At 42.3% G+C, this 24,587-nt stretch overlaps 1 protein-coding gene across 3 annotated transcripts in view; it reads left to right on the top strand.

Moving 5' to 3' along the window:
• Positions 1 to 2,039: 2,039 nt before the first annotated feature.
• evlb (Enah/Vasp-like b) overlaps positions 2,040 to 24,587 on the top strand; it is a 57,813-nt gene continuing 35,265 nt past the window's right edge. The window contains exon 1 of one of the 3 annotated variants that reach the window (XM_037751234.1): positions 2,040 to 2,587. In XM_037751234.1, the coding sequence (XP_037607162.1) occupies positions 2,583 to 2,587 (5 nt within the window). In that variant the 5' untranslated portion in view covers positions 2,040 to 2,582. Of the gene's footprint in view, positions 2,588 to 15,660; positions 16,402 to 24,587 lie in introns of those variants that run through there. The other 2 variants (XM_037751232.1, XM_037751233.1) reach the window with 2 other exon arrangements.

Here is a 24,587-nt window from a genome sequence, read left to right as displayed (position 1 = left end):
TACAATTTAAAGTTAAAGAAAAAACACACATTTTACTTGACTTTACTGACTTGTAACAGCAATTTTAACAAAATAGATGTGCAAAGATGTGCAACAGTAACACTTGGCATTCATGTGTAATTGACTGCAGTCTGAATCCCAGTAAGATGTAATCCACAATGTGATGTGGTGTATTTTCTAGCACATAGTAGTAATAGCATGATACAAATACCCTAAAATGTACTTCTTGAACAACCACCAACTTCATAGTTCTTACTTCTCACATCACTTCCTGCCAATTTCAGAGGAGAGCGAGCAGGAAACTTCTGAAAACACACTGAAAGAGTCGGGAGGCATGGAGGCTTAAAAGAGAGATTGTGCAAGAAAAAAATATCATTTTGAAAAAGAAAAATGAAAAAGAAAACAATCTGTCATCCTGATCTGTTAAACACTCACTTATGCCCCTGCTGTCCAGACAGATGTGTTGCAATGTGGCTTCAATCTTTAAAGTGTTTTATGCAAATACACACACACATCTGTAACTGCATCATTTCAAACACACAATACCCAAGTATGCTTTACAATAACAATAGTCTTATACTTTGACCTCAGATGAACTCAGGTCCTCAGTGGAGATTTAACTGAGCCCGTCTGTCCTCCATGTGAGGAGGCAGCAGCTGGCTGCTGTTGCAGACAGAGACAGATGTTAGCTGGTCGATCATGGCTGCTGACAGGTGTGTGCCACATACACTCTGTCTGTCCTTTTATATACAGTATCACATTGTGTATTTACACATGAAATATTGATTAATTCTGTTCAGCAGCATGCAGTACTTAAAGCAGCAATGGGTAGAAATGGAGCAAATATGATTAAAACGGTCACTATATCCTGACAGTAGTGTATGAGACAGGTAATCTGAAAAAAATCATGTGCTTCTGTGTCCTTCGGTGCTCTTAATGGCATCTGCAAGATTTCACAGACCGGAGTAAAACAACCTATCAGAGCCGAGCTTGCCGTCTCTGAGCAGCTGTCAATCATGAAGTGTTTAATTTGTTATATCAGAAGGGAGGAAATAACACACAAACATGCAAACACATACAATAATATAATATTATTTCTGTAGGGTCTTAAAGGCTAAAAGTATTTGTGGTTATATTGGTATTTTTTTATCCAATCGTATCACTAATATCCCTGTGAAGAATAATTATAAATAATAATAATTATAGTTAGACAAATTTAGGAAAATGTAATTAGAGTATATGTATGGCTCAATAAGGAAGCTGGTTAATAATTATTAATTGATTTATGGAGAAGGGGTGGGATTAAATAAGTTTATACTTCTTCTCACTCCTTTTCGAATATGTAAATCAAGGCATCAAGTGTTTGACAATTTATTTTTCTTATGCTTTTCATTGTATGTAAATACTACTTGTTTCTGACTGTCGACTTGTTGGTATGATCATTCTCTTTCTTTTTTATTTTCTTTTTTGTATTCTACATGTTCGAAATACATTTTTGAAATGAAAAAAAATGAAATGAAGCTGTTAATTGTTTTACAGTGGAATAAAAATATTTTAATTTTTTTAACAGTATTAGTGTTACTTTTCTCTGAACACACACAAAAAAAGAATTTATTATATTTTATTTTTTTATTTTATTCTACATGTTTGAAATACATTTTTGAAATAAAAAAATGAAATGAAGCTCTTAATTGTTTTACAGTGGAATACAAATATATGTATATTTTTTAACAGTATTAGAGTTAATTTTCTCTGAACACACACAAAAAAAAGAATTAATTTAAAAAAAAAAATTAAATTTTATTCTACAAGTTCGAAATACATTTTTTAAATGAAAAAATGAAATGATTAATTGTTTTACAGTGGAATAAAAATATTTAAAAAAAAAATTAACAGCCATTAGTGTTACTTTTCTCTGAACACAGAAAAAAAATAATTAAATTATTTTTTTTTTAATTTATTTTATTTTGTCAGAACTTATTCTCTAAGAGTGCGTTTGTTTTGTCTACCTGCTTGCACGGCAGCTGCATGACCAGACCGAGGGCGCTACCGTGCAGCAAAACCACCAAGACTCTCTCTCTCTCTCTCTCTCTCTCTCTCTCTCTCTCTCCATCCAGCCTCCCAGTGGTTGAAGGGAGGAAAAGATGGCACCTCAGAAGCCGCTGTCAGCCTCTCCTCCGCCCGGCTCCTCGTCCTGCAGACAGCGGCGTGCTTCTCTCTGAAATGGCCTCGACGACCGAACCACCAGCCGCCTGACACCACGACACAGGAGAACATTTCTTTTTTATTATTATTATTATTATTATTATTTTTCTAAAGACAGACAGACCTGAAAACTGTGGGAGCATCCGTGTAGCATTTTCTCCACACCCTGTCGCCTTTTTCCTCCCTCAACATCTGCACATCTGCACATCCAGCCGGCTGCAGGAGGAGACCTCGCTGGGCAGCATCGCTGGTTTTTTATTATAAAGCAGCCAGAGACTGATCTGCTGCTGCTGCTGGAGCATTTATATACTAAAACTCTACTCAAGGACAAAGCACTCAACACTTATTCATCTCAGTCAAACGGACAGGAGGAGAAGATGAGGTAAGCATTGCTGCACAATAAAGCGCAGAGATTCCACTGCGCATTATTATTATTATTATTATGGGATATTAAAGGATGTATAAGCTACTATTGGTTTCATTGGCGCAGTTGCATCCAGAGGCCTGAGATGGGCATGTGCATGTGCACCGCAGCACAAAAAGGTGTATCTCAGGACCACGCTCCTTTATTGACCAGGCAGGTCACCTGTTGGCCGACAACATCTGGACCTTTAAAGAGATCAGCACATTACAGTCGTGAATACACAGGCAAGAGGGCTTTGATGATGAGACATCTCTGACTCCAGCTCTCCTCTGTTGATGTGTCACGTGGAGGTTGTCTGCGGAGGGAAAAAAAAAAGGATGGTGTTGTCATGGAAACCAGACTACACGTGCAGGAATTAGTATATATGATCCTTAATTGGATTTTTACAAAAGCAGCCACATGTGTTTGATTCTGTCTGTCAAGCACACACCTATATGTGTGTGTCTGTGTGTGTGCACGCTTGCAAATGAAACCCACATGCACGCGCGCACACACCTTCCCCTGCTGAGGGCCAATCAGCTGAGAGTGTTCATGACACAGCTGTCTCAGGGATGCAAGCACTGGTTGGTTTTTACTGGCTGACTGTGAGAGCCTATCAGGTGAAATGTTACTGGTAAGCTGGGCAGCCAATCAGCTGCGAGCCTGCTGCTACACGGATGTGGGTGAGGCACCAGTGTGGCACAGGTTCACCATGAACAGGAGGGGAACCCAGAGATGGCTCTGATTACTGTTGGCTTGAGTGAGTGAGTGAGTGAGTGAGTGAGTGAGTGAGTGTCCCAAGGTCAGAGTGTGGTTTTTAACAAGCTCCCCCTCAAACTCTCTCTGCCTTTCTCTGTGCTGCCATCATCCCTACTGTCATCTCAGCTCTGTGTTATATTGATGGTACTGACATGCTATCATATGGCTTAACATGTGCCTTTGAGCAAGGCTCTTTATCCCTGTGTATGCTAGTACCGTAGCCTGCTGTATGGAAGATGGTAAACTAGACGGATGACTTGTTCCACCCAGGACCACAATGATACATTTGTGCTATGTCTTACATACTAATTGTACTGCACATAGTGTGTTCTATATACACATTTGAATAGTATACCATCTTTTTTTTCTCATTTAGTTAAACAGGAAATAAGTTTGCACTAGAAGATTTAAGAACAGCAAGAAAAAGATTTAGTATGTCCCAATACATAGTATTTCAAATGCAGTATGCCAAAAATACCATGATGTAACAGGACTACATCCAGTCACATGTTTGTACTAAAAGTAAAAAGTGAAAAAATGACGTTTTTAGGCTACATTCCAAATCGCATACTTTTACTTTTAGTACATACTGCAGCTGCTCTCACAAAGTATGTACTGTTGCATGCAGTACCCTCTTTTGTGGGTCAGAATAGCCAGAAAAGCATGCTGGCTTGCATACTGCAAAATGTGACCAGATAGTAGTAGGACATCCTGGTATTTTTGGCATACTGCATTTGACATACAATGTATTGGGATATACTATAGGTATACTAAATCTTTTTATGGCATACTAAATAGTATGGTAGTATGGGTAGTGGAACGCAATTAGTATGTCCCAATACATAGTATGTCAAATTCAGTATGCTAAAAATACTGCAGGTGCAGTACGTACTAAAAGTAAAAAGAAAAAGTATGTGATTTTGAACGCAGCATTAGTTTTATTTGTATTTTTTTCAAGCTAATTACAGATCCTCCATTTCCTTTGTGCATTGCGTTATGAGACGATATCGTACATCAACAACACACTCAAATAAAGGCTACGTTCCAAATCGTATACTTCTTCTTTTTACTTTTAGTACGTACTGCAGCTGCCCTTACAAAGTTGCATGCAGTATACTGCATACTGCATTTGACATACTATGTATTGGGACATACTAAATCTTTTTCTGGCATGCTAAATAATATGGTAGTATGGTTATTGGGATGCATAGCAAATGTTTTTTATAGTACGCAAGCACACTGACTTTTTTTTCCAGCATTCTTAAATTTGTCACTTCTTTATGGAGTTTTGACTCATTTTATTCCAGCATTGGAGCTTTTGTTTGATGTAAACCAGTCCGACAAGCTGTCTGCTGATACACTAGTTCTTTTTAGGTTTTGTCTGACAGCCACTTAGATGCTCAGCTGTGATTTAGTACGAGTGATTCTGTGCTTTGCTGAGGTGCTCTGTAGGTGGCAACATAGACTGTGACTCACCACAACAAGCCAGTGCTTCACACAGTTTGGGTACATGTGAGCGTGACTCTGCTTGTGTGGTCCGTTTGTATCCTGCTCTGTCTGTCTACATGTTTGTATGACTTCAAATGTGCAAGATTGAGCAAATATATTGTTGATTGTGAGCTTAGCTGATCACGTGTGTCTTTGCAGTCCTACTATAGTATGCATGTTTGTAGGGCACAAACAGTTGTTTTGTGCTGTGATCGAATGAGCATTGATCTCAGTGCTGTGAGCTGCAGTTCAAACGTGCATTAATCAAGGTCACAGATACAGTAGCATCACGGCGAACTGCAGAATCTGAGTTGTTTTGAAGTGTTTTTAAAGATCACAGGTCAAACACAGGCCAAGGGTTTAGATTTAATATCAGCACAATATAAATTCTATCCCACATAAATTCCCCTCTGGGTATCTTCTAGACAGAGAGACTCCGAGTAGTCTGCTCTGTTGTGTAAACAGAAAATGAACAGACATTTTTCATATATTATCTTATATAAATGTTTGAATTTGGTCCTAAAATCAAGCAAGGTTCATGCTTGAGTACATCTAATCCTGTCTGGACTTTTCCTTTTTCTATTACTGAGAGAGTCAGAAGCTTGAAACCAACACAGCTACAGTATCTGTTTCTCATTTGTCAAGATTAGACATAATAGTTTCAATTATCTCCAGCTGTGGAGAGGTTGAAGGTGCTGTACGTCTCAGGGGGAAAATCCTGGTACAGTAAAGCCCGGGTTGGTGATTCTAGTCAGGGGGTTTGGGTTGAAGGACTGATCCTTGGCTCGATGGAGCCGGAGTGTCTGATTCCTCTTATCATCCCAGTTTCCTTCTCCATCTCTCCGTCTCTCCCACTTATTGATTAATAGACTGTAAAGGCAGCAGCCTCTTTTCTATGTTAGTCTGACACAACACCAATAACTCAAAGTTAGAAGTTAGCTCAAAGCACCGCTGTACCGAAGAATATCTTCACAGAGCCACTAGCATGGCTGTGGACTGTCTTGATTTATTGATCATTCAAGTCATTTATCAAGCCGCTTTTCTCAGCTTTGTATCAAAATTTATTTTGCTCATAAAGCTGAATCTGCTGCTTATACTGAATTGGAGACTTTTCTACTGTAATAAGACTATACTGAGCTTGAAACAAGTTAAATGACTGTTTTAAGGACATAAAATGTCAGATTTCTTATTTCAGTTTCCAACATAAGGCTCTTAAAGGGGACCTATTATGCTTTTGTGCTTTTTCCCTTTCCTTTAGTGTGTTATATAGTTTTTTGTGCATGTAAAAGGTCTGTAAAGTTACAAAGCCCAAAGTCCACACCAAAGGGAGTTACTCTCCCTCACAGAAACCCTGCTCCTGAACTGCCTGAAACATCTTGCTTGAAGTCCCGCCTTTTCTTCTGTAATGTGGTGATGTCACTAAGTAACACATTTGCATAATACCTGCCTAGCAGCTAGTTTGGCACACCGTCAAACAAAGCTAGTTAGAGTGGCGCTTGAGCAGAGTCTGAAGAGTTTGGTTCGGTTGACCAATCATAACAGTGGGCCAGCTGACCAATCAGAGCAGACTGGGCTTTTCGAGAGGGCGAGGCCGGAGCTCAAACAGAGTGTTTCAGACAGAGGGTGAAAAGAGGTGAAGCATTTTTTGAACATTAAAGTATGTAAACATGTTCTAGTAGAAACTCCAAATACAAGTATGAACCTGAAATTAAGAATAATAGGTCCTCTTTAAATAATCCTATGTCAGAAGCAGGAGTATTGTCATTTAATTTCGTTATCGCATTGGTGGTAATCTAATCTTAATTTTATCTAATTTCATGTAATCAACTTGTTTCATCTACTTTGTATTACCATCTTTCTCACAAGACTAACTCAGTGCACATGTGACATTTCATATAGAAGTCATTCATAATCAATTCATATTAACTGTCAGTTTATGCAAATGACTAGAGATGTGATGTGCTATGAATAACTGCACAGACTGAGGTGCCACTTTGACTAAGATATCCCAGGATGAAGCCTTATGTACCTGCTAACTACGTATTAAATTGCATATTCTGTAACTAGATGACTGCTTTTTACATTTTGCTTGTGACTGATCATGAAGTGTGACAGCAGGATTGATGCGTGGCTCTCTGCCTACGGCCCAAGCCATCCCGGTCCGGCTCGTGGTGGTCTCCCTCCCACCACCGCCACCACCGGCTCCATTTGCGTGAATCGGAGCGTTTCATTATGCTCTGAAAGTGAAGTGTGGGCTTTTATCGATCCGGCATCATCACTGTGGGCTGATGCGTATTGACAGGAGCAGTTGGTGGTATGTGTGTGACCCATATGAATACCCACATTAATAGTAACTGTGCTGAATTATTGCAGGACAAGGGCGAACACACAGAGGTGAAATCGGCTCATTCATACCCAACGTGTGAAAGTGAATGTATGATTTCTTATTGGCGTGTGCTGTAAGAGGAACATACCCTTTAAGAGGGGGTGGGGGAGTAACTTGGGCATTTCTATATTACACCTCCACTGTAAACCAATATTGCGTGCATCTGGTGCCTGCCATGAAATAAATCACAATATCTTGGTTTATGTTATTGCCTGTAATGCCCCCCTGCTAGAGTCATGACTAGCAGTGGAGGTCAGATTTCTCTCTCAGTGCACAGCTGTGTGCTTTGAAGTCGCACAGGTGGGTGCTCTTGATTACACCCTCGTTGCAACAACCTTAAAGTTGAGGTATTTTTTTAGCATTTTCTTCCAGAGATGTTGGAAATTCTGACTAATTTTAAACCGCAGGCTATCGAGGATGCAGTCATCTAATGTTCCCATATGGTAAACACTGCTTTTTAACACGTTTATGATCCTAAAAATACAAAGTCTAACATCAGTGTTCAATGTTGCAACAAGGCTTCATGCCCATTAAAACACCATCTGGTGAATAGTTAAAGCTGCCATGATATAATGTTTTTATATGAATAATGAATCAAATGACTAAGTCTATGTGAAAGGGGTCACTCATGACGAGCTCACAGATAATTATCTCCCACTTCCTCTCAGCTTTACGAGTGTTTTAGTGTTTATCGTCGTTGTCTTTGTTTTGTTTAGCAGCTAAAGAGCCAGATAGTTCCCTATTTGAGTTGGTGGAGACCAAAAAACGGAGCTAAAAGCAGAGAGACTTATTGGACTTATATCTGTCAGGCGGTCACAAACATGACTCTAACAAACACAGGACTTTCCCTCAAGAGACCACTGGTCGTGTCCTGTGTGAAACCAAGTCACTGTTGACTTACTTTACCTCAGTTTTGTGATGTAACTTGCAGAGTTAATTAACGCCAGTTATGTAACAAACTTACATATATTTCACATAACAAACATACTTATTTTATACCAAATTATGATCTTTTCCTAAACCTAACCAAGTAGTTTTGTTGTGTATGTAAACCTAAAAACTAAGTAAACCTACATTGGAAGTTTATTTTGAAAAGATACAATGCATGTAATGAGCGGAAATTGTACGGTCTTGTAAACACGGAAGTTTATTTTGAAAAGACACTATTAATGTAACAAGCAGAAACTGACACGCCTTCCCTTCCCTGTCCAAAACTGACGCTAGAGAGGTACCTAGAGCGTCATAGTTTGAAGCTTAGGGCCACTGACCAGGCAGCAGTAACTGGCAAGTTGGGAGTGAGAATGTATCGACTTAAAAGTGTTTACAGCTTGTTTCTGTTGCACCCAAGTGTCTGAAAAATCGGTCAATGCAGGTTTAAATATATCAGTTTGAAATGTGACTTGTATTATTTACAAGTTAATGCAAGTTAATTAACAAGTTGATTGCTATTTTGACAAATATTGACTATACCACTGACAGGTGAAGTGAATAACATTAATTATCTTGTTACAATGGCACCTGGCAGTGGGTGGGATATATTAGACAGCAAGTGAATATTTTGTCCTTGAAGATGATGTGTTGGAAGCAGAAAAAATGGGCAAGCGTAAGGATGTGAGCCACTTTGACAAGGGCCAAATTGTGATGGCTAGACGGCTGGGTCAGAGCAGCTCTTGTGGGATGTTCCCTGCTGTCCTAATGTTATGGCTGATCGGTGTATGTTCACCGCTAGCTTTTGCATGTGGGACACTTGAAGCTAAAATAGATGTTACATAATTTTGATGGGTTAACAGAGCTAGTTGACAAGTTACAATTAAGACTACAATGACAGGTGCATACAATAAACACAGAGTAGTAGTATAATTACAAATATATACCACTAATTTGCAAATAACAGTATGTTTAGAAAGAAACATAAAGTGACCCGGATTACATTTTTTTGTGCACATACTAAGGAAATGTTTTCTATGTTTTCATAATACAGGGAGCAATTATATTTCAATTTTGTATTATATAACCGTAGGGTTGAGTCTTTCTGCTAAAAGCTGCAAAGAACTGTGATGCTTTTGTTAGCTGTCATCAATTTGTCATCAATTTGTCATCAATTTGGCACTTGCCAACTGCATTGTAAGCCAATTTCTATGAGAAATATTCTGTTAATGTGGCAGAAACAAGAATGCACAGATATCTGTGACGGCGTATGGGCACTAAAAGTTTATCAGCTTGTTGTTAAGTTTCTCTACTTGCGTTATAAAATAAATGGGCTTCTATATACTTACATATTGCAGAAGCTGTAGCTTACAGATTGTACCACGTCATTGCCTGTGCGTGAAGCTGCAGCCACGTCTCATCTGTGAGTAATAACAGCCACATTTGTCGTAATGCAGTCCGACACGCACACGACACAAAATGGAGAAGGATGTTGCACACTGTGATACATCCAGTGTCAGGTGTGAGGTCACGTGTCCTGTCTCTGTTGTGAATCTGTATAATAACACAGTGCATTCTGGGTGACAGCAGTGTGGTCTGTGAGTCATAATTATGCACACCGAGGCGTCACAAGGCAGAGCGCTGAAGCTGATCTACGCAGATGTGTGTGTGTGTGTTTAAGAGAGAGAGAGGTAATCAAATCTTTGTGAATGAGAGGGAAATCACTCCCTCCTCCTTTCCCCCCGCTCTCTCTCTCTCCCTTCCCCCCTCTGTATCTCCTCTGCCAGCTCCCATTGGTGTGCGGCGTAATTAAAATGATCGGCTCATGTGAGGCAGACAGCGTGTGCATGTGTGTGTTTGTTTGCAGCTGAAATTCGAGTCCCCGGGCCTGAGAGGATGAGCTAGTGTGAGTTAACTGAGAAGACAGGAAACGTCAGAGATCTTTAACCTCCTCGCTGTCACACCTCCTGCACTCATTTAATCCCGTTTCTCTCTACGCCTCACTTTACCGTGTGTTGCGTGACCGCACTGCATACAGGTGGATTGTGGGTGTTTGTGGGGATGAAGGGACTGGGAAATCAGATTGGATTATACAGAACAACATGTGACTGGATAGCTGTGTTGCATGGCTTTGGACGGTGACACATTTCTTTGTTGTTTTGACTCCAGCACACTGGATTAGAAATGAAACAATGGCAGTGAGGTCAAAGGGCGTGCACTCAGCTTTAATTTGAGGGTGTTCAAATCTACCTTGGGTGAACTGTGTAGGAATTGTAGCCCCTTTTATCCCACTTTTGCCCCCCAATTTTAGGGAGCCAATTTGACAATTGTCTGCAAGTGTTTCTTGGCAGGTGTGTTTCAGTTCATTGTGATTTAATGAACAAAAGAACCAGTTAAAGGAACAGTGTGTAACAGTTCAGGGATTTATTGGCAGAAATGGTATATAATATTCAAAGCTAGGTTTTCATTAGTGTATAATCACCTGAAACTAAGAATCGTTGTTCCCGTTAGCTTAGAATGAGCCCTTCTTATCTACATAGGGAGCTCATAGGTGCTCTTCAGAGTCTGCCATGTTGCTCCCCCATGTGTCTACAGTAGCCCAGAACAGACAAACCAACACAGGCTCTAAAGAGAGCCTTTTGTGTTTTTACGTTGCCTGAAGGCCACCGTAGTTCTCCGACACACTTGTGAAACTGTGGTAATGTGAGCCGCAGAGTGCAAAACTGTGGTACCGCCAGCCGCCAGCTGCCAGCCACCGTCTGACTTCCGTTGCTCCTAAAGTATTGTTATTATGGTATGGATGACCTCTGAGCGAGGCGAATGGCGTTACCGCGGTTTTGCACTCGGCAGCGCAGTCTTGGAAAGGAAGGAGTGAGCGGAGGGGTACTCAGTTGGTTGCAATCTGCATCCGCACCACCTAGATGCTGCCAAATCCTACACACTGTTCCTTTAAAGGTCAAGTGTTCATTTGCATTTGGCATTTGTTGTTGTCTCTCAATCATCACCATCATGAGGCTGAAAAATCTGAATAAATCAATCAGAGACGTAGTCAAAAAATGTGTTGAAATGCAATTGCAAATTCCCTGGAACCACCACAGAAGACTAGTGTAGTAGATGTAAAAGGAAGACCCCTTAAAGCAGATAAAAAATATTCTTCAGGGTTCACCAAAACATTGCAAACCCCTGATATGACTAGATGATAATGGTTACAGATTGCAAAAAAGTAGCCTACATAAGTATAGTTAAATGTTCCGTACAGTTCTTGACAAATGAGTCAAAGGTCAACCTGTAGCGGAGTGATGGAAAAGGGGTAAAAGGGAACATCTCAGGATCCAAGAACCTAATACCACCTCATCTGTCAAACTCTAGTTACACGTCTACACACATTTCACCAAATGTCATGTCACTTTTCCCCACAGTTTCATCAGCAGCATCATTTTTCTCGCCATTTTTGCTTTGTGCGATTTGACCATTTTCACCCCAAAGCTCTGTCACATCCTCCTTTTCTGTCCTCTCCTCCCTGCCTCACACACACACACACACACACACACACACACACACACACACACGCTTACTCAGTCATGCTGTGTGTCAGAGAGAAGGCCATCCCTCCTGCTGTATGCTAATAGTTACAGTAGCACTGGCCGCTCTCTCTCTCTCAAACATATACACCCGCACGCACACACAGTCAAACATCCAGAAACACACAGTAGGAAACGGAGGTGTGTAGCTTTGAGGATTATAATACAATCTGCTACCGGGGTCTAACCTGAGAGAGAGAGAGAGAGAGAGAGATGGGGGATGGGGGATGGGTGCATACTGTAAGTGGAAGCTGGATGTCCTTTCACCCTTCCTGTTCTGCCTCTCTATCTTTCTCTCTCCAGCTCTCCCCTGTTTCTCTCCCCATCGTTCTTGCCAGGCATTTAACGCTCTCTACCTGTCTGTCCATCTGTCTGCTCCTCTATCCCCTCCTCCTCCTCGTTCCATCTTTTTCTTTCTACTCCAACCCCCCTCCGTCATCCGATTGTTGTAAAATCATTCCTACTCTCTTCTCCATCTGTGACCCCTGATCTGTCAGTCTGCTGAATGCTTTTTTCCCGTCTTGTTTCTCTTGTGCTCTCTGCTCACGGTGACAGTTTCTCCACTGCTCAGATAAAGACCGACACTCTCACACAAGTCACTGTGGTGAAGGCTAAAGTGGCGTCCATTGTGACAACCACAATATGATGGTAAAGAACAGAAAAAGAGAGAAAGATGAATGACTTGAACAGTAGTTACTGTTCAATCTTTCTCTGCCTTTTCAGAAAGAGAATTGATTCATGCTTTAATATAAATGTAGTCCAGTGTGCCGCCGTTTCAAAGCCTTCAGTCAGTGAATCATAGTGAGAGTTTAAAAGAAAAGGATGCAGCTGCCCATGGCGTGCTAAAGTTTAATTTGGAAAGAATGTCATTTATTGATTTAACTGTCCTGTGTGCAATCTGTGTGGATACACATTGTGGAACTTTATGTGGCTTATAAATCAAGCTGAAACTCACACATACTGTATACTCACACATGGCAAAGACATCCCTCTTAACAAGTGACAAGTGTCATATTCAGCTTTTGGGACTTCTTTTTCAGAAGATGAAAATGCTGCCCGTAGGAGGAAAAAAAATCCATTTGTTTACAATGCAATTTGTCTGTTTCCAGGATATCCCAGTAATGGTTGCTGGTATGATGTACGAGGCAGACAGAGACAGACAGGTGCACTTGCTTCAAGAAACCGATAAACATGCCACACAGATTTTTTGGCTGGAAATTTTAGGTTACAGGAGGAGCCTCAATGGCTTAATACCGGGAATAGACTATACAATAACAGTCCAATAATGGGCCGATAGATGTTGGGGGTCGGGAATAGCAATTAGCATCGGAAGCAACAGTTGCTCGTGTTACAGTGGAAGACAACTGATGCATTTGGGACGCTAAAGCATGTCAGATTTGTTTTTGCCCTCTCTCTTCTATGACATCTTCAATAATGTTTTATTTCATTTCAGTGGAAATAACCATTTCACACCCATGGGTACGACATTACCCTCAGAACACAATACTGTGTACTGCACACCAACACACTCGTCCTCTTTCTACCATCTGAGAAGGAAAAATCACCTATGTATGTCACGCAAGTCAAAGGCAAGCTGTGATTGGTCAGGGTCCAACGGTAGTCTGCTGTATTTTAACCCTGATGATGTCATCATGGTGATCTCAGCACAGAAATGCTGGGGCAGTGAGTATAAATGTCATGGGTGTTCACCAGGCAAGGGCAGCCCTGTCTCCTACAAACTACAAACTTACGTTTACAATAACATTATTTTTCCATGTAGCTTTCATTAACTGTCGCTTGATATACCACATCACCTGCTCTGCACGTCGCTTGTTGTACTAAATTACTACTACTACTACTACGTTACTCGCTGCGGCTGTCCACGGACTTACAAATGTATTTGTGATACGTCGAGGACAAATGTAATCCGCAACGAAATACGTTTCCTTCCAAACATAATTGAGAATGCAGTTTAGTTGTATTGGAACATAATTCTTAGAAGACAGGGATGGCAGGGCAAGTCTAATGAAAGATGCTAGTGTGTTGAATTATGGGAAATGTAGGATCCAGTGTTTTTGGAGCTTGGCTCATACTAGTCAGCATATCACAGCTTCGATTTTGATTTTCTTTAATCTGTCTCTTGCAAACCTCTCAACTTTGTGGAAGCACATTACTAAATCGCTGAAGTACTTGTTTACTGTAAATCTGTGTTTAAATTGCTGTGGAGCTGTAATGATGCCTCATTTGTGTGAGAAGGCTACATGATGCAACTCATCGCAAGCAGACATTTGCATCTAGCTGAAGTAGTTATGTTTATTCCCAGGGCCTGGTAAATATGTGAACTAATAGCACACGGATATTAAAATGTGGCAAAACACCATTGTCAGCAGGCGAGTAAACAGTTCAAAATTGCTGTCAAATAGCAAAGTCCACTGCCGTCCACAGCGATTACAGAGCAAACCATGTCATCCAACAGTCCGATAGCCGGTCCAATCAATGAAATTGCCCTCTGGCAAAAAACACAGCAGGACAGATGTGGGTGACGCGAGCCGGGTGAGCTGTACTAGAAAGAGCCCACGGGTGGGATATTTTCCTGGGATGTCAGAGGATGTACAGTAAATATGGGAGGGATTTATTGGTTACTGGCAGGCTGCTGGGATGTGGAACTTACCCAGAAGATTAGTGTTATGGCCACACAGGAATTACTGTATCAAATTTATAATCTACATGAATCTGGATGGAGAGAGCAAGGAAATATGAAAGAGGCAAATGTTGGCTTTGCACGCTCAAATTTGGTTACTTATAGAGGTTTTTAGATACTATATTTTCTTTCCCGATACCGATTCCGATACCTGAACTTGCAGTATTGGCCGATACAGAGTACCAATCCGATACCAGTGTGATAAAAAATAGTTATTATTATTATTATTATTATTATTATTGTTATTTAACAACTGTTTACTACTGATATGGCTCAGGTTAAAACCTTTGTAAAGCATGAACAAATGCATACAGAGAATAATTGCAATACAACTTTATTTTATTATTCTGTTTGTCAGTTACAAAAAACATAATTTAATAATAAAAAATATATAAAATATAAAATAATCCGGTTAAATAAATTGATTTTTTTGCTGTGTTAATAAATTATGGTATCGTATCGATGCATAAACTTGCGTACTCGCCAATACCGATCTTGAATTCTGGGCAGTATCTGACGCATTTCCGATAATGGTATCGATTTCGGAACAACTGTAGTTTCTTAATGTTTTATAGACGTTGACATTTTTAATTCAATTAAATTTGACAGCTTATGCACATGTAAATGTATCTTCATATTCTTCTAACTGTGTGTAGTTTACATGAAATGTTCACAGCCACAAGTTCCAACAAAGGGATGCATTGCTTTTTCTCCACCTGTGTCTCTTTCTGTTAATGAACATCCGGTAAAAGCTGTCAGATCAGTGTGTGTATACCAGTGTGTGTATACCAGTGTGTGTATACCGGTGTGTGAGTGTGAGTGTGTTGCATCCAGAGCTCCACCCAAACCCGGCATACCACCTCAAATCATATGCGAGAAAAGACGGGAGCCATCAGATGAATTAAAATCTGTTGCTCCTCCTCCTCCTCTTCACCTCTCGCCCCCCTCTCCATGCGGGCTTACGCATCCTCGCCTCGGCCAATCCGGCAGCCGGGAGAGGAGAGCAGAAGAAGGGGGGGTGAGTGAGAGGAGGAAGGAGAGAGAGAGGGGGGGGGGGAAGGAGGAGAAGGAGGGGCAGGACCAGCAGCCTCCGGGGCTGGCGGCCCATCGTTCTTGTCACAGCTGGGAGGGGAGGAAGGGAGGGATGGAGGCTGGAGGAGGAGGAGGAGGAGGGGAGGGTAGAGAGGGAGGAGGTAATCCAATGAGACACAGAGAGGAGAGGCAGTGCGAGGGCAACGCCTCACAGCACCGGGAATCTCTCTCTATCTCCATCTCTCTCTCTCTTTCCCCCCTCCTCTGTCTCTGAAGCGTAAAAAACCAAAGGACTCTCATCTACCATTCAGTCTCATCTGTATGAGGCTGCTGCTCTCCCATTTTTAAGCCTCTCTTTACCCCCCCACAGTTCAAAATTCTCCTTCGTTTCTTCCTAATTTTGCTCCTCCACCTGCTGAAGGATGAACTGATGACCACAAACCAGGATTATTCTTTTTTCTTGTGTGTCTTTTAGGAGGCAGCATCTTTTTTACTGGAGTCATCTTTGTTCTCACAGCTGCTGAGTGTACTAGTGGGGAAATAGGTTAGTGTGCCTGTTCGGTGCCGGGCAGCAGAGGTGATTGAATGTGCTGTACACGGAGGAGACGAAGAAGAGGGGGATGCCTTCCTGGCGGTAGCGCTCTGTAGCCCGGCGACCACTCTGGGAGAGAGACTGGGTGATGCTGGCGCTGAACTCTGACCTTTAGCGGAAGTGTCAGCGACGAAAATTCAGGATAGAAAAAGCAAAAAATACAGACTTTTATTTTTGCATTTTTGTAGTCGTGAAACAGGGCTGACCTGTGTGTCTGCTGTGTGTGGACACCATGGACATCAACCTGCAGTCGCACCGGTTCTACTTCCCCCAGATCTACTGTGCTGAACCGGGGGCACAGCCACAGCTCACTGAGTTCAAAGTCAGGTAGGTAGTCCAAGGATGGGAAAGGTGTTTACGGTGGATCCATCAGTAGATGGAGACACCCAGAATCTGATGTCTCTGTTTGCTTTTGTCAGTATCAGATGCCTTTTAGATCCACCCAAAAATGCATCATGATTGTCTTTTCCAGCTGCTGCTGCTGCATATGAAGCGTTTCTGTGTATGATGGGTGCTGCTGTGAGCGGCTGGTTGCCCTTGCAGGGGGATGGGGCTGCATGCTAATGTGCTAGCTGGCTGTGCAGGAAAGTGTCAGGCTCCTGGGAGAAGCAGAGGGCATTGATGGGCTATGGAGGAGCTTGCCAAGTTTGGGCAGAGGGGGTGACAGTGCCGCAGTTGTGTTATGTTTGCCGTCCAGGCCCCTGTGGCCGCCGTAGCCCTCTCGTCGGCCGCCTCTGTGGCTCTTTTGTTCTCTGTGTTTACACCATTTCTGCCACTCTTCTTCTCCAATCAGCGGCGAAAGCGCTCAGGGTTGGCTTGTTGCATCCGCGGCCGACGCCTGCCTGCCGTCATGGTGGCGGAGCGCTCCAAGACGCATGCTCAGACATGCAACAGCTTCCCTGCTCTTTGTCTCGTTGTGAGATGTAATTGTGCCGGATGGAGCTGTTGCATTTCAAGGCATGCAAGACCTGATGCTGTGTGACATCCACTTCAGAAAATATTTGCCATTTCAATCCAATGAAGCACACATTCAGCTTCTTTTTAGCTCTATGTCCTGATTGTATACATCACCATCCATCTTTGCATTCACGTTCTGAGATGTCCTCGTAATCGCGTGTGCGATACGTCTGACGATTCCTCCTCTAACAGCTCTTATTAGTGCAGCTTTAAGGGACTCAGCTGGAGTTTTTTGTCCTGCTAAGCAGCTTTTAGTTTGGCCGGTGCTTCAAGCTGGAGCAGCTTTATGGGGCTACAGCGTGTCACTATCACGGCCTGGCCGAGCTCCCTGGTCGCTCCACGGGAGTCGCAGCCGGGCGGCATCGCCAGGAGAGAGAGAGGGAAAGAAAGTGAGGCTGTATGCCCAGTTTTCTAACTGTCTGTAAGTGTTTTTAAGCCTAATAAACAATTTAACAGGTTCGATCCACTGCGGTCTCACATGAGTGACCTTCTGCGAAACGTCCACATCAGCAAACATCTGGAAATGTCAGCACATATCAGCGATTGATGTGTCTGTATGTGTAGACCACAGCCTTAATGAAAAAAAAACTACAGTCTCGCACATTTCCGGCAGCGCCTCACACCTCTCCTCTTCTTCGCCGGAAGAGGGACACGTACTGTAAGGGAGGCACACCAACACACACACACACACACACACACACACACTCACACACAAACCCGGCATGCATTTGCAGAGATTAAAGAGGTTTAAAGTGCGACGTGTTTTCACAAAACCCAATCCAGGCCCTTAAGCAATATTAATGTTTCGCAAATCTGATTTTATGCAATGAATACTCGTTTAGAAAAGCAGAGAGAGGTTTTTACTGAAAACACACGTAAATAAACCGGCTGCTGTATCTATTTCTGAGCAGATTAATCACTAGTCATGTTTTTCCTGGCTGTTGAAGTTAGTTCAGCGCGCTGTAAATAAGGAAATGGACACGGCAGCGTCAATAACCACGATGTTATTAAGGTGAGCTCATTAGAGCTGAGTGAGACGGAAGAAGAAGAAGGAGGAGAGAGATTGGAGATAGAAATCAAGAGAGACAGAGAGGGAAAGAGAGAGGGAGAGGAGGGAAATGAGATGAGAGGGAGAGAAAATAAGAGACCAGGAGAGAGAGAGAGAGGGGGGGATGGTGAGAAAAGCAACGCTAAGCAAAAGGAAGAGAGAGTGGGAAACAGTCAGACGGATGGAGGTGGAATTAGAGGAGAAAGGAGGAACTAGTGTGATTGTGGAGAGAAAAAAAAGAAAATAATGTTTGATGATGGTTTTGGTGTGGCACACGCCTTTGAAAACCATTTTGCGAGGGATGCTGGGATATCAGCTCCATCCTGGGCTCCATGGTGACCGAAGTAGGCACAGTATAGCCAGATAACCATGACAACCAGTGCTGGCCAATCCAGGGGAGCATACAGTCATGTATAGTGCATGTATGCACAGAAATGCACACAACCACATAAAGAGAGAGACCTTCTGCTCCAATGCCTCTTCAGGCTCCAAGCAGAAACCTTCTTGGTAATGTGTTTCTTTATTCTGAAGGTCCAGTGAAGTGATATTTATGTAAAAATGGTTTATGAAGCATTTCATAATTTCAGTTTTTGATGGCCCACCTAATATTTTGTTGGCATCCTGTTTTATTTTCATTGACAAAAATCCTAATATATTTTAAATTAGGATTACCAAAAGACATATATCCTGTTGTTGTTGTAAGCACATTTTAACCACTGCCATCATTGATAAAGTAGTGATGTTGCTTTGCTGAAGCTAGCTGTTCACCATTAGCCATTGTTCCCCTCAGGTGTGATATCCACCACACAGTGATACTGTGTGTATACGGCCCAATCCCAATGTCCCCCCTAAACCCTTAAGCCCTGAACCCTCAGAGACTTGACTGACGTCACCTGGTAAATGGTTGAGTGTGAGAGGCTGCGAGTGCTTGAAATGGTATAAATATGAATGGGGCAGCACTTAGCAGCGACATGCCACGTAACCTTGATGATGCCAAAACATGTTATGTAAAAATGTGGGTTTTTATTTGACTGCCTGATTTGAATGTTGTCCAGACGAGACAAACCAAATTTAAAGAAATGGTGAATAAACTAGGTGTGTATATGCTTGCATTCCTCTAATTTCATGTTTTTTATGTACAACTTTAAATCCTAGTATTTCTGAATACCCATGTGCTGTCCTCTTTGTTTACCTTTTACATTTAAAAAATATTTCCCCTGGTAACCCAGTGTTTAACGTCACAAAGCTATGATTTGTGGGTAATTATCCCAGGCAAAGTCTGCAGAAAGTGTGCATTAAGGGCTCAAAATGTCTGCGATATAGAGCCCTCCAGGATTTGACGATTTGACGATTTGACAGTGGGACAGCCCTAATCCCTCACAGACTTTGCAGGAATGCGACGTGAGTGTGGACGTTGGGATTCGTCTTCGTCTTCTTGTGCTGGAACGTCAGTACACATTAATAATAGATGATTGAACTAGCATGATTATGGCTGGTCTAACTACTATTAACCATAATTAATTGAAAAGCAAGCATTATACCAGGAGGCTAAAAAAAGGCTTTTTCTTACTGTTCTCAGATGACTCTGTCCTCAAGAGACAAACAACAGTGTTGGTCGTATGTTCAAATATTTAAAAGGGACCTATGTTACGTTACGTAACTGACATGGGCTTTGTGTGGCCACTTGAAGTATGACTTTTGTTTCTCAGAAGCAAAGGCAGAAGTAGCGTGATAGCTTGACAGTCAGTGGCTACCTTGTGATTGACAGGTCGCTACCACGGCGTTGTCCAATCTGGGAGTTGTGTTTTCGTCTTAGAACTTTAACCCTTTCACAGTGTGTTTTCAGTTCATGAAGGTATAATATAACCTTTTTGGACGCCTAAAAATGTCTTATTCAGCGTTCGGTTGTATTTGTACAAGACGCCCAAAAACCAAGATTGCGACAACCAAGATGCCTCGAGGCTTCAAAAAGGCCACCCACAAACCAATAGGTGACGTCACGGTGACTACGTCCACTTCTTATATACGGTCTATGGTCATGAATAGGGATGTCACGAGAACCGATACTTCGGTACCAAGTCGATGCAAAAATTTAAAAAAAGTGACGGTACTCTTTTTCTACTGTACCGAAGGCACCGTACGATGCCTGTAATGGTCGTTGGTAGTGATGTGACAGTGAGGAAAATGTTCCCACCGGTTAATAAACTTGTGACAACACCGGTGTTACCGATTACACCGCACATTTTACAAGAAAAGATGACGGTCAACATGTGCAGAGCGCTGACTCTGATCTTTACTCAGTCAGGTAGCGATGTGTCCGGCCTCTCCAGCAGAGTTTTGCTGCGTGGCTCCGCTGCGGGGGTCTACCTGGCGCCGCTGCTCTGTGCACACCGGCTGTGACGGCGCCATCCACCTCGCGGCGATTACGTCATTGACATTATGGTTCCCTTATGGCATTGAGATTAAACGTGAAATATTGCCAAATAGGTGCGTTTGCTTTGTCGCTGTGACAGCAAATCCCCTGCCTCCTGCTCATACTTCTCTGAGCTGACGGACCAGATGCATTCATGGTCAGTATGTAGTGTCCGTCATCTGACTATCGATTGATAACATGCCGCTGATACGCCAAAATTAACAAAATGGGAGAGTTATTTGTATTTATTACTTAAAGGCTGTATGCCTCTGTTTTTTGTAATGTTCAAATGTTTTTAATAAAAGAGTACGTGTTGAATTAGATGGGATTTATTGTTTGTTGTTTTTTTACCGTGGTATCGAATTTGGTATCGAGAATTGTGGAAATTCCCTGGTATTGGTATCGACTACTAGATTTCTGGAACCGTGACATCCATAGTCATGAATTATTTTTGTAACAGCCATTCATAATGGTTTTGGAAAGTATTGATGGACAACGCATTAGCCGACCAAATGACTTACAGTTTTTTTGTCATTTAGTTTGGAGGACTTGTGTCAGCCAGAGGGGTGAGTTCTCAAAGGGCGTCAGATTCCCATAACAGCGATAACGTTACAGGTCACTTTACATTAACAAGATAAGAGCAAGATATTTTTAACTTTACTTCCAAAAGGTGACGAGAAGATGGTTGCTTTTTTCTGAAGTTTTAAATGTCTGTTTGAATCAACATGTCTTTGGATTCTCTGACCCCTGCTCCCGTCATAAATAGGATTTCAGTAACTTGTACTGGCTAATTCCACCCTTCGGCTCACTCACTTTTTCTTCACCTTGAAAGCATTTTGCTTCAGAATAATGTTTTGGGCTGATGGAAGGTCTCCCTGTTTTTCAGGATTCCCAGAGGAGACTAACTGTCTGTATTATTCCCTCAGTGCACCGTGGCCTGACAGATTAGAGACGGACTCCACCGCACGTGCATGTCAAACATAAGAAAGCCCTGCTGGAAATTTGTGAAATGTTCTGGGTCACTGAATCCGCTGACTGATGATTTGTGGCACAAATAGGAACCACATGTCCGCCATGACACTGCTAGTGTGTGTGTGTTTCACAAGAGGACGAGTCGACCAATTACAGCTGCCTGTGAGTTATGCAGACTATCAGGTCCTACTGTAGTCTGCAATGGAGAGCACTTAACCTAATGGCCTTCAGCAAACGCTCAACTGTAAAAATGGATCGCATGTAAACATGTCTGCGCTGCCTGTGTTTGTGTGTGAGGCTTCGCAGTAAGCAGCAGCAGTTAAATGGCATCATGGGGGAGAGAGAGAGAGTACAGCCTCGGGGCATCGCCACATGCTTCCTCTTCTCCTTCCCTTCACTCTCACCTTCTTCCTCCTTCCTTTTCTTCCAGGGATAAGGACGTGTTTCTTTTAGACAATCTGAGTGGTAATGCTCCGGTTGTGCTCTCACCTACAGCCGTCTCTCTCTGCTGGGAAATTTTTTCCCCTCTGCCAAATGGAGACACATGCATTTTTTAAAGCCTCCCCCGCTCTCTGCTGTGTTCCCTATCTTCCGTATCTCTCTGCCTCCTCGGTTTATCTTCCTGCCTCTGTCTTAATTCGTCTTCTTCTTCTTCTTCGCCCTTCATTTTATCTCTCTGTCCCACGTTTTCCCCTTCTACTCTCTCGTTTTCCCTCCCAGCATGGGGTCTAAGCGACTCTGCCCGACCATTTAATTCGGCGGCTCATGCCTGGGTTGATTAGGAGAATGATTGACCTCCCTACATGCATGCGCAAACTCAACAAAGTCAACAAAGTTTAACTCCTCTAATATGTTTACAGTAGCTTCGTAGCTTTAGCTGGAGGTAGACGAGGACGGCCTGAGGCGCTACACTCTATTAAACATTCCAGCAAATGCTCATTAAGCTGAGATCAAGATTCCCACGAACAACAAACTAAACAGGAATGTCTGGCTGCTCACCGGACTTGAAGCTTTTAATGCCACACATGAAACAGAAATGCAATAACCTTGAAGGGATCTTTTGACATTTTTTAGAAATACACTTATTTGCTTTCTTGCCGAGAGTAAGACGAGAAGATCGATACCTCTCTTGAGTAGTATTGACCATCTCATCTAAAGGTCTTTGTACACCAAGTCTGTATTTTTCATATGCCTTTTTTTTAATCCGTCATATATCATAAAAATGTTACGTACAGAAACCTTCCACACTGAGTCTGATGCATTTTTATTATTCTATTCGTTGTGAAAATTAGCAAAAAAAGACGAAACTGAATTAATGACGTGGGTGCAATGGATATCGCTAGTCCAAAATGGGGCTAATGAATGAATGACATTTGCAAGAAGCTATTGTTTAGCTGCCTAGAGCACAATCACTACTGTCCATCCCCGATTCCAAGCTGTTCTGCTTTATTTCTTTATCGTAAAGTGCTTCGTGTTGGGAGACAAAGTTAATGGTTATCAAGCCATTTTGGATGATGACGTTTGCACAGAGTGGTCAAACAACCCTCTTTTGGCTTTAGATGGAAAAAACGCAGAAAATTCAACCTGTTCTGAAAACTTTATTGACAGAGGAAAGTTTGGGAGTTGATGTGTAAACGTGATTGACACGACGTGAGGTCGTATTTAATTAAAAGTACGACAATTACGGACAAAAAAATAGGGACGTGGTGCATAAAGGCCTTAACTCTCAGCGAAGAATAAGCGTTTATTCCTAAAATGTGGAATGATTCCTTTAAGGTGATCTTCATGCACCTGCAGGATTCAAATCTCATCTGCATGCACCTTATATCAAACCTCAGCTGTTTGTTGGGTTGCACTGAGTTCACAGCAGATTAACTTGTTTGTTTAAGGGCTGCAGTCAACTCATCAGGGATCTATTGACCATGTGTTGTCTCTGCCGACGCGTCTGTTATGTCAGAGGATTTGGCCGTCTTTGCAGAGACATAAAGGACCATCCGAAGACTAAATCCTCCGCCGCTGAGTCTCTCAGTTATTTTCCACTCTCTTCTGTCACTCAGATATAAGCCAAGTGGGGTCATACAGTCCACTCTTTAATTTCAATTGTTTGGCCTGGCGTCTTCTCTCAGCGATAAGTAAGGAGAGAGAGACGATGTAACAGTTAAGACCATCCAAAGTGAGCTTGCCAACTCTATTAAACCTTGTGTACCAGACGTTTTGCTGATGTGACAATACCTTTTTACGAGTTTTTAAATTTTGTCCATGTGGCTCAAAACCACAGATATTAAAACATCCTCCTTCAATCCACTAACACACCTCTTAAACTCAATGTTAATCTTAAAGCAAGATTAATTTATCCATCACACTTGATAATACACGGCCAAACTTAAAAGTTGAGAGTACCTGGTCTCACATTAAACCTCTTGATTCTGCCCTCCCCCAACAAGATTTCCCACTGCTGTGCTGCTTTTCCAGAGTCTCAGCAGCATTAACGCTCCGGGTTGAGGAAACTCTTAAATGCTTTCTGCGATCATGCGGAGCAGCAGTAAAAGAAACCTCATCCTTGCACTCTCTTCGCAAGCTTTCAGATGGAATTAAACCATAAATTCAGACCTGTTTTATGGCACCGGGACGTGACTTTATTCCTTGTGGCCGTCCCAGCTGACCTCCGTGGACTGTCAGAGGCGTTTAGGGCCTTTATTAGCGGCTTGAAAACAGAACAACAAAACCCCCAAAGCAAGGCGACATGTACAGTAGACACAGCAAGTAGTTATAAATATGGTCTGCGGAGTGTCTGCCTTCGAGGCGATGGGAGAGCGGTTGGCGCTCATGTATTCCATAGCATTACATACACTGACTTCCTCACACTCATATGGATGCACACACCCGTGCTAACACACAGCTGCAGCCACGTGACACACTTATCTGATGATGAGAGGATGAGACAGGACATTGTGTAGCGTTGCTGCAAAGACAGTGAAGTCTGTAATTAAAGCGCCGACCGTCTGAAGGCTTATGTTGCTGTTTCTTTTTTTTTTTTTTTATTCATATCTCGCTGCTCATTCATCTTTTCTTCACAGCCATATTTTCTAGGCCAAGCGAATATTCCACTCCAGTTGTCATGCC

The sequence above is a fragment of the Sebastes umbrosus genome, chromosome 18 (genome assembly GCF_015220745.1).
Source record: "Sebastes umbrosus isolate fSebUmb1 chromosome 18, fSebUmb1.pri, whole genome shotgun sequence".
Classification (NCBI taxonomy): domain Eukaryota; kingdom Metazoa; phylum Chordata; class Actinopteri; order Perciformes; family Sebastidae; genus Sebastes; species Sebastes umbrosus.
This window is presented reverse-complemented; position numbering and strand designations above follow the sequence as displayed.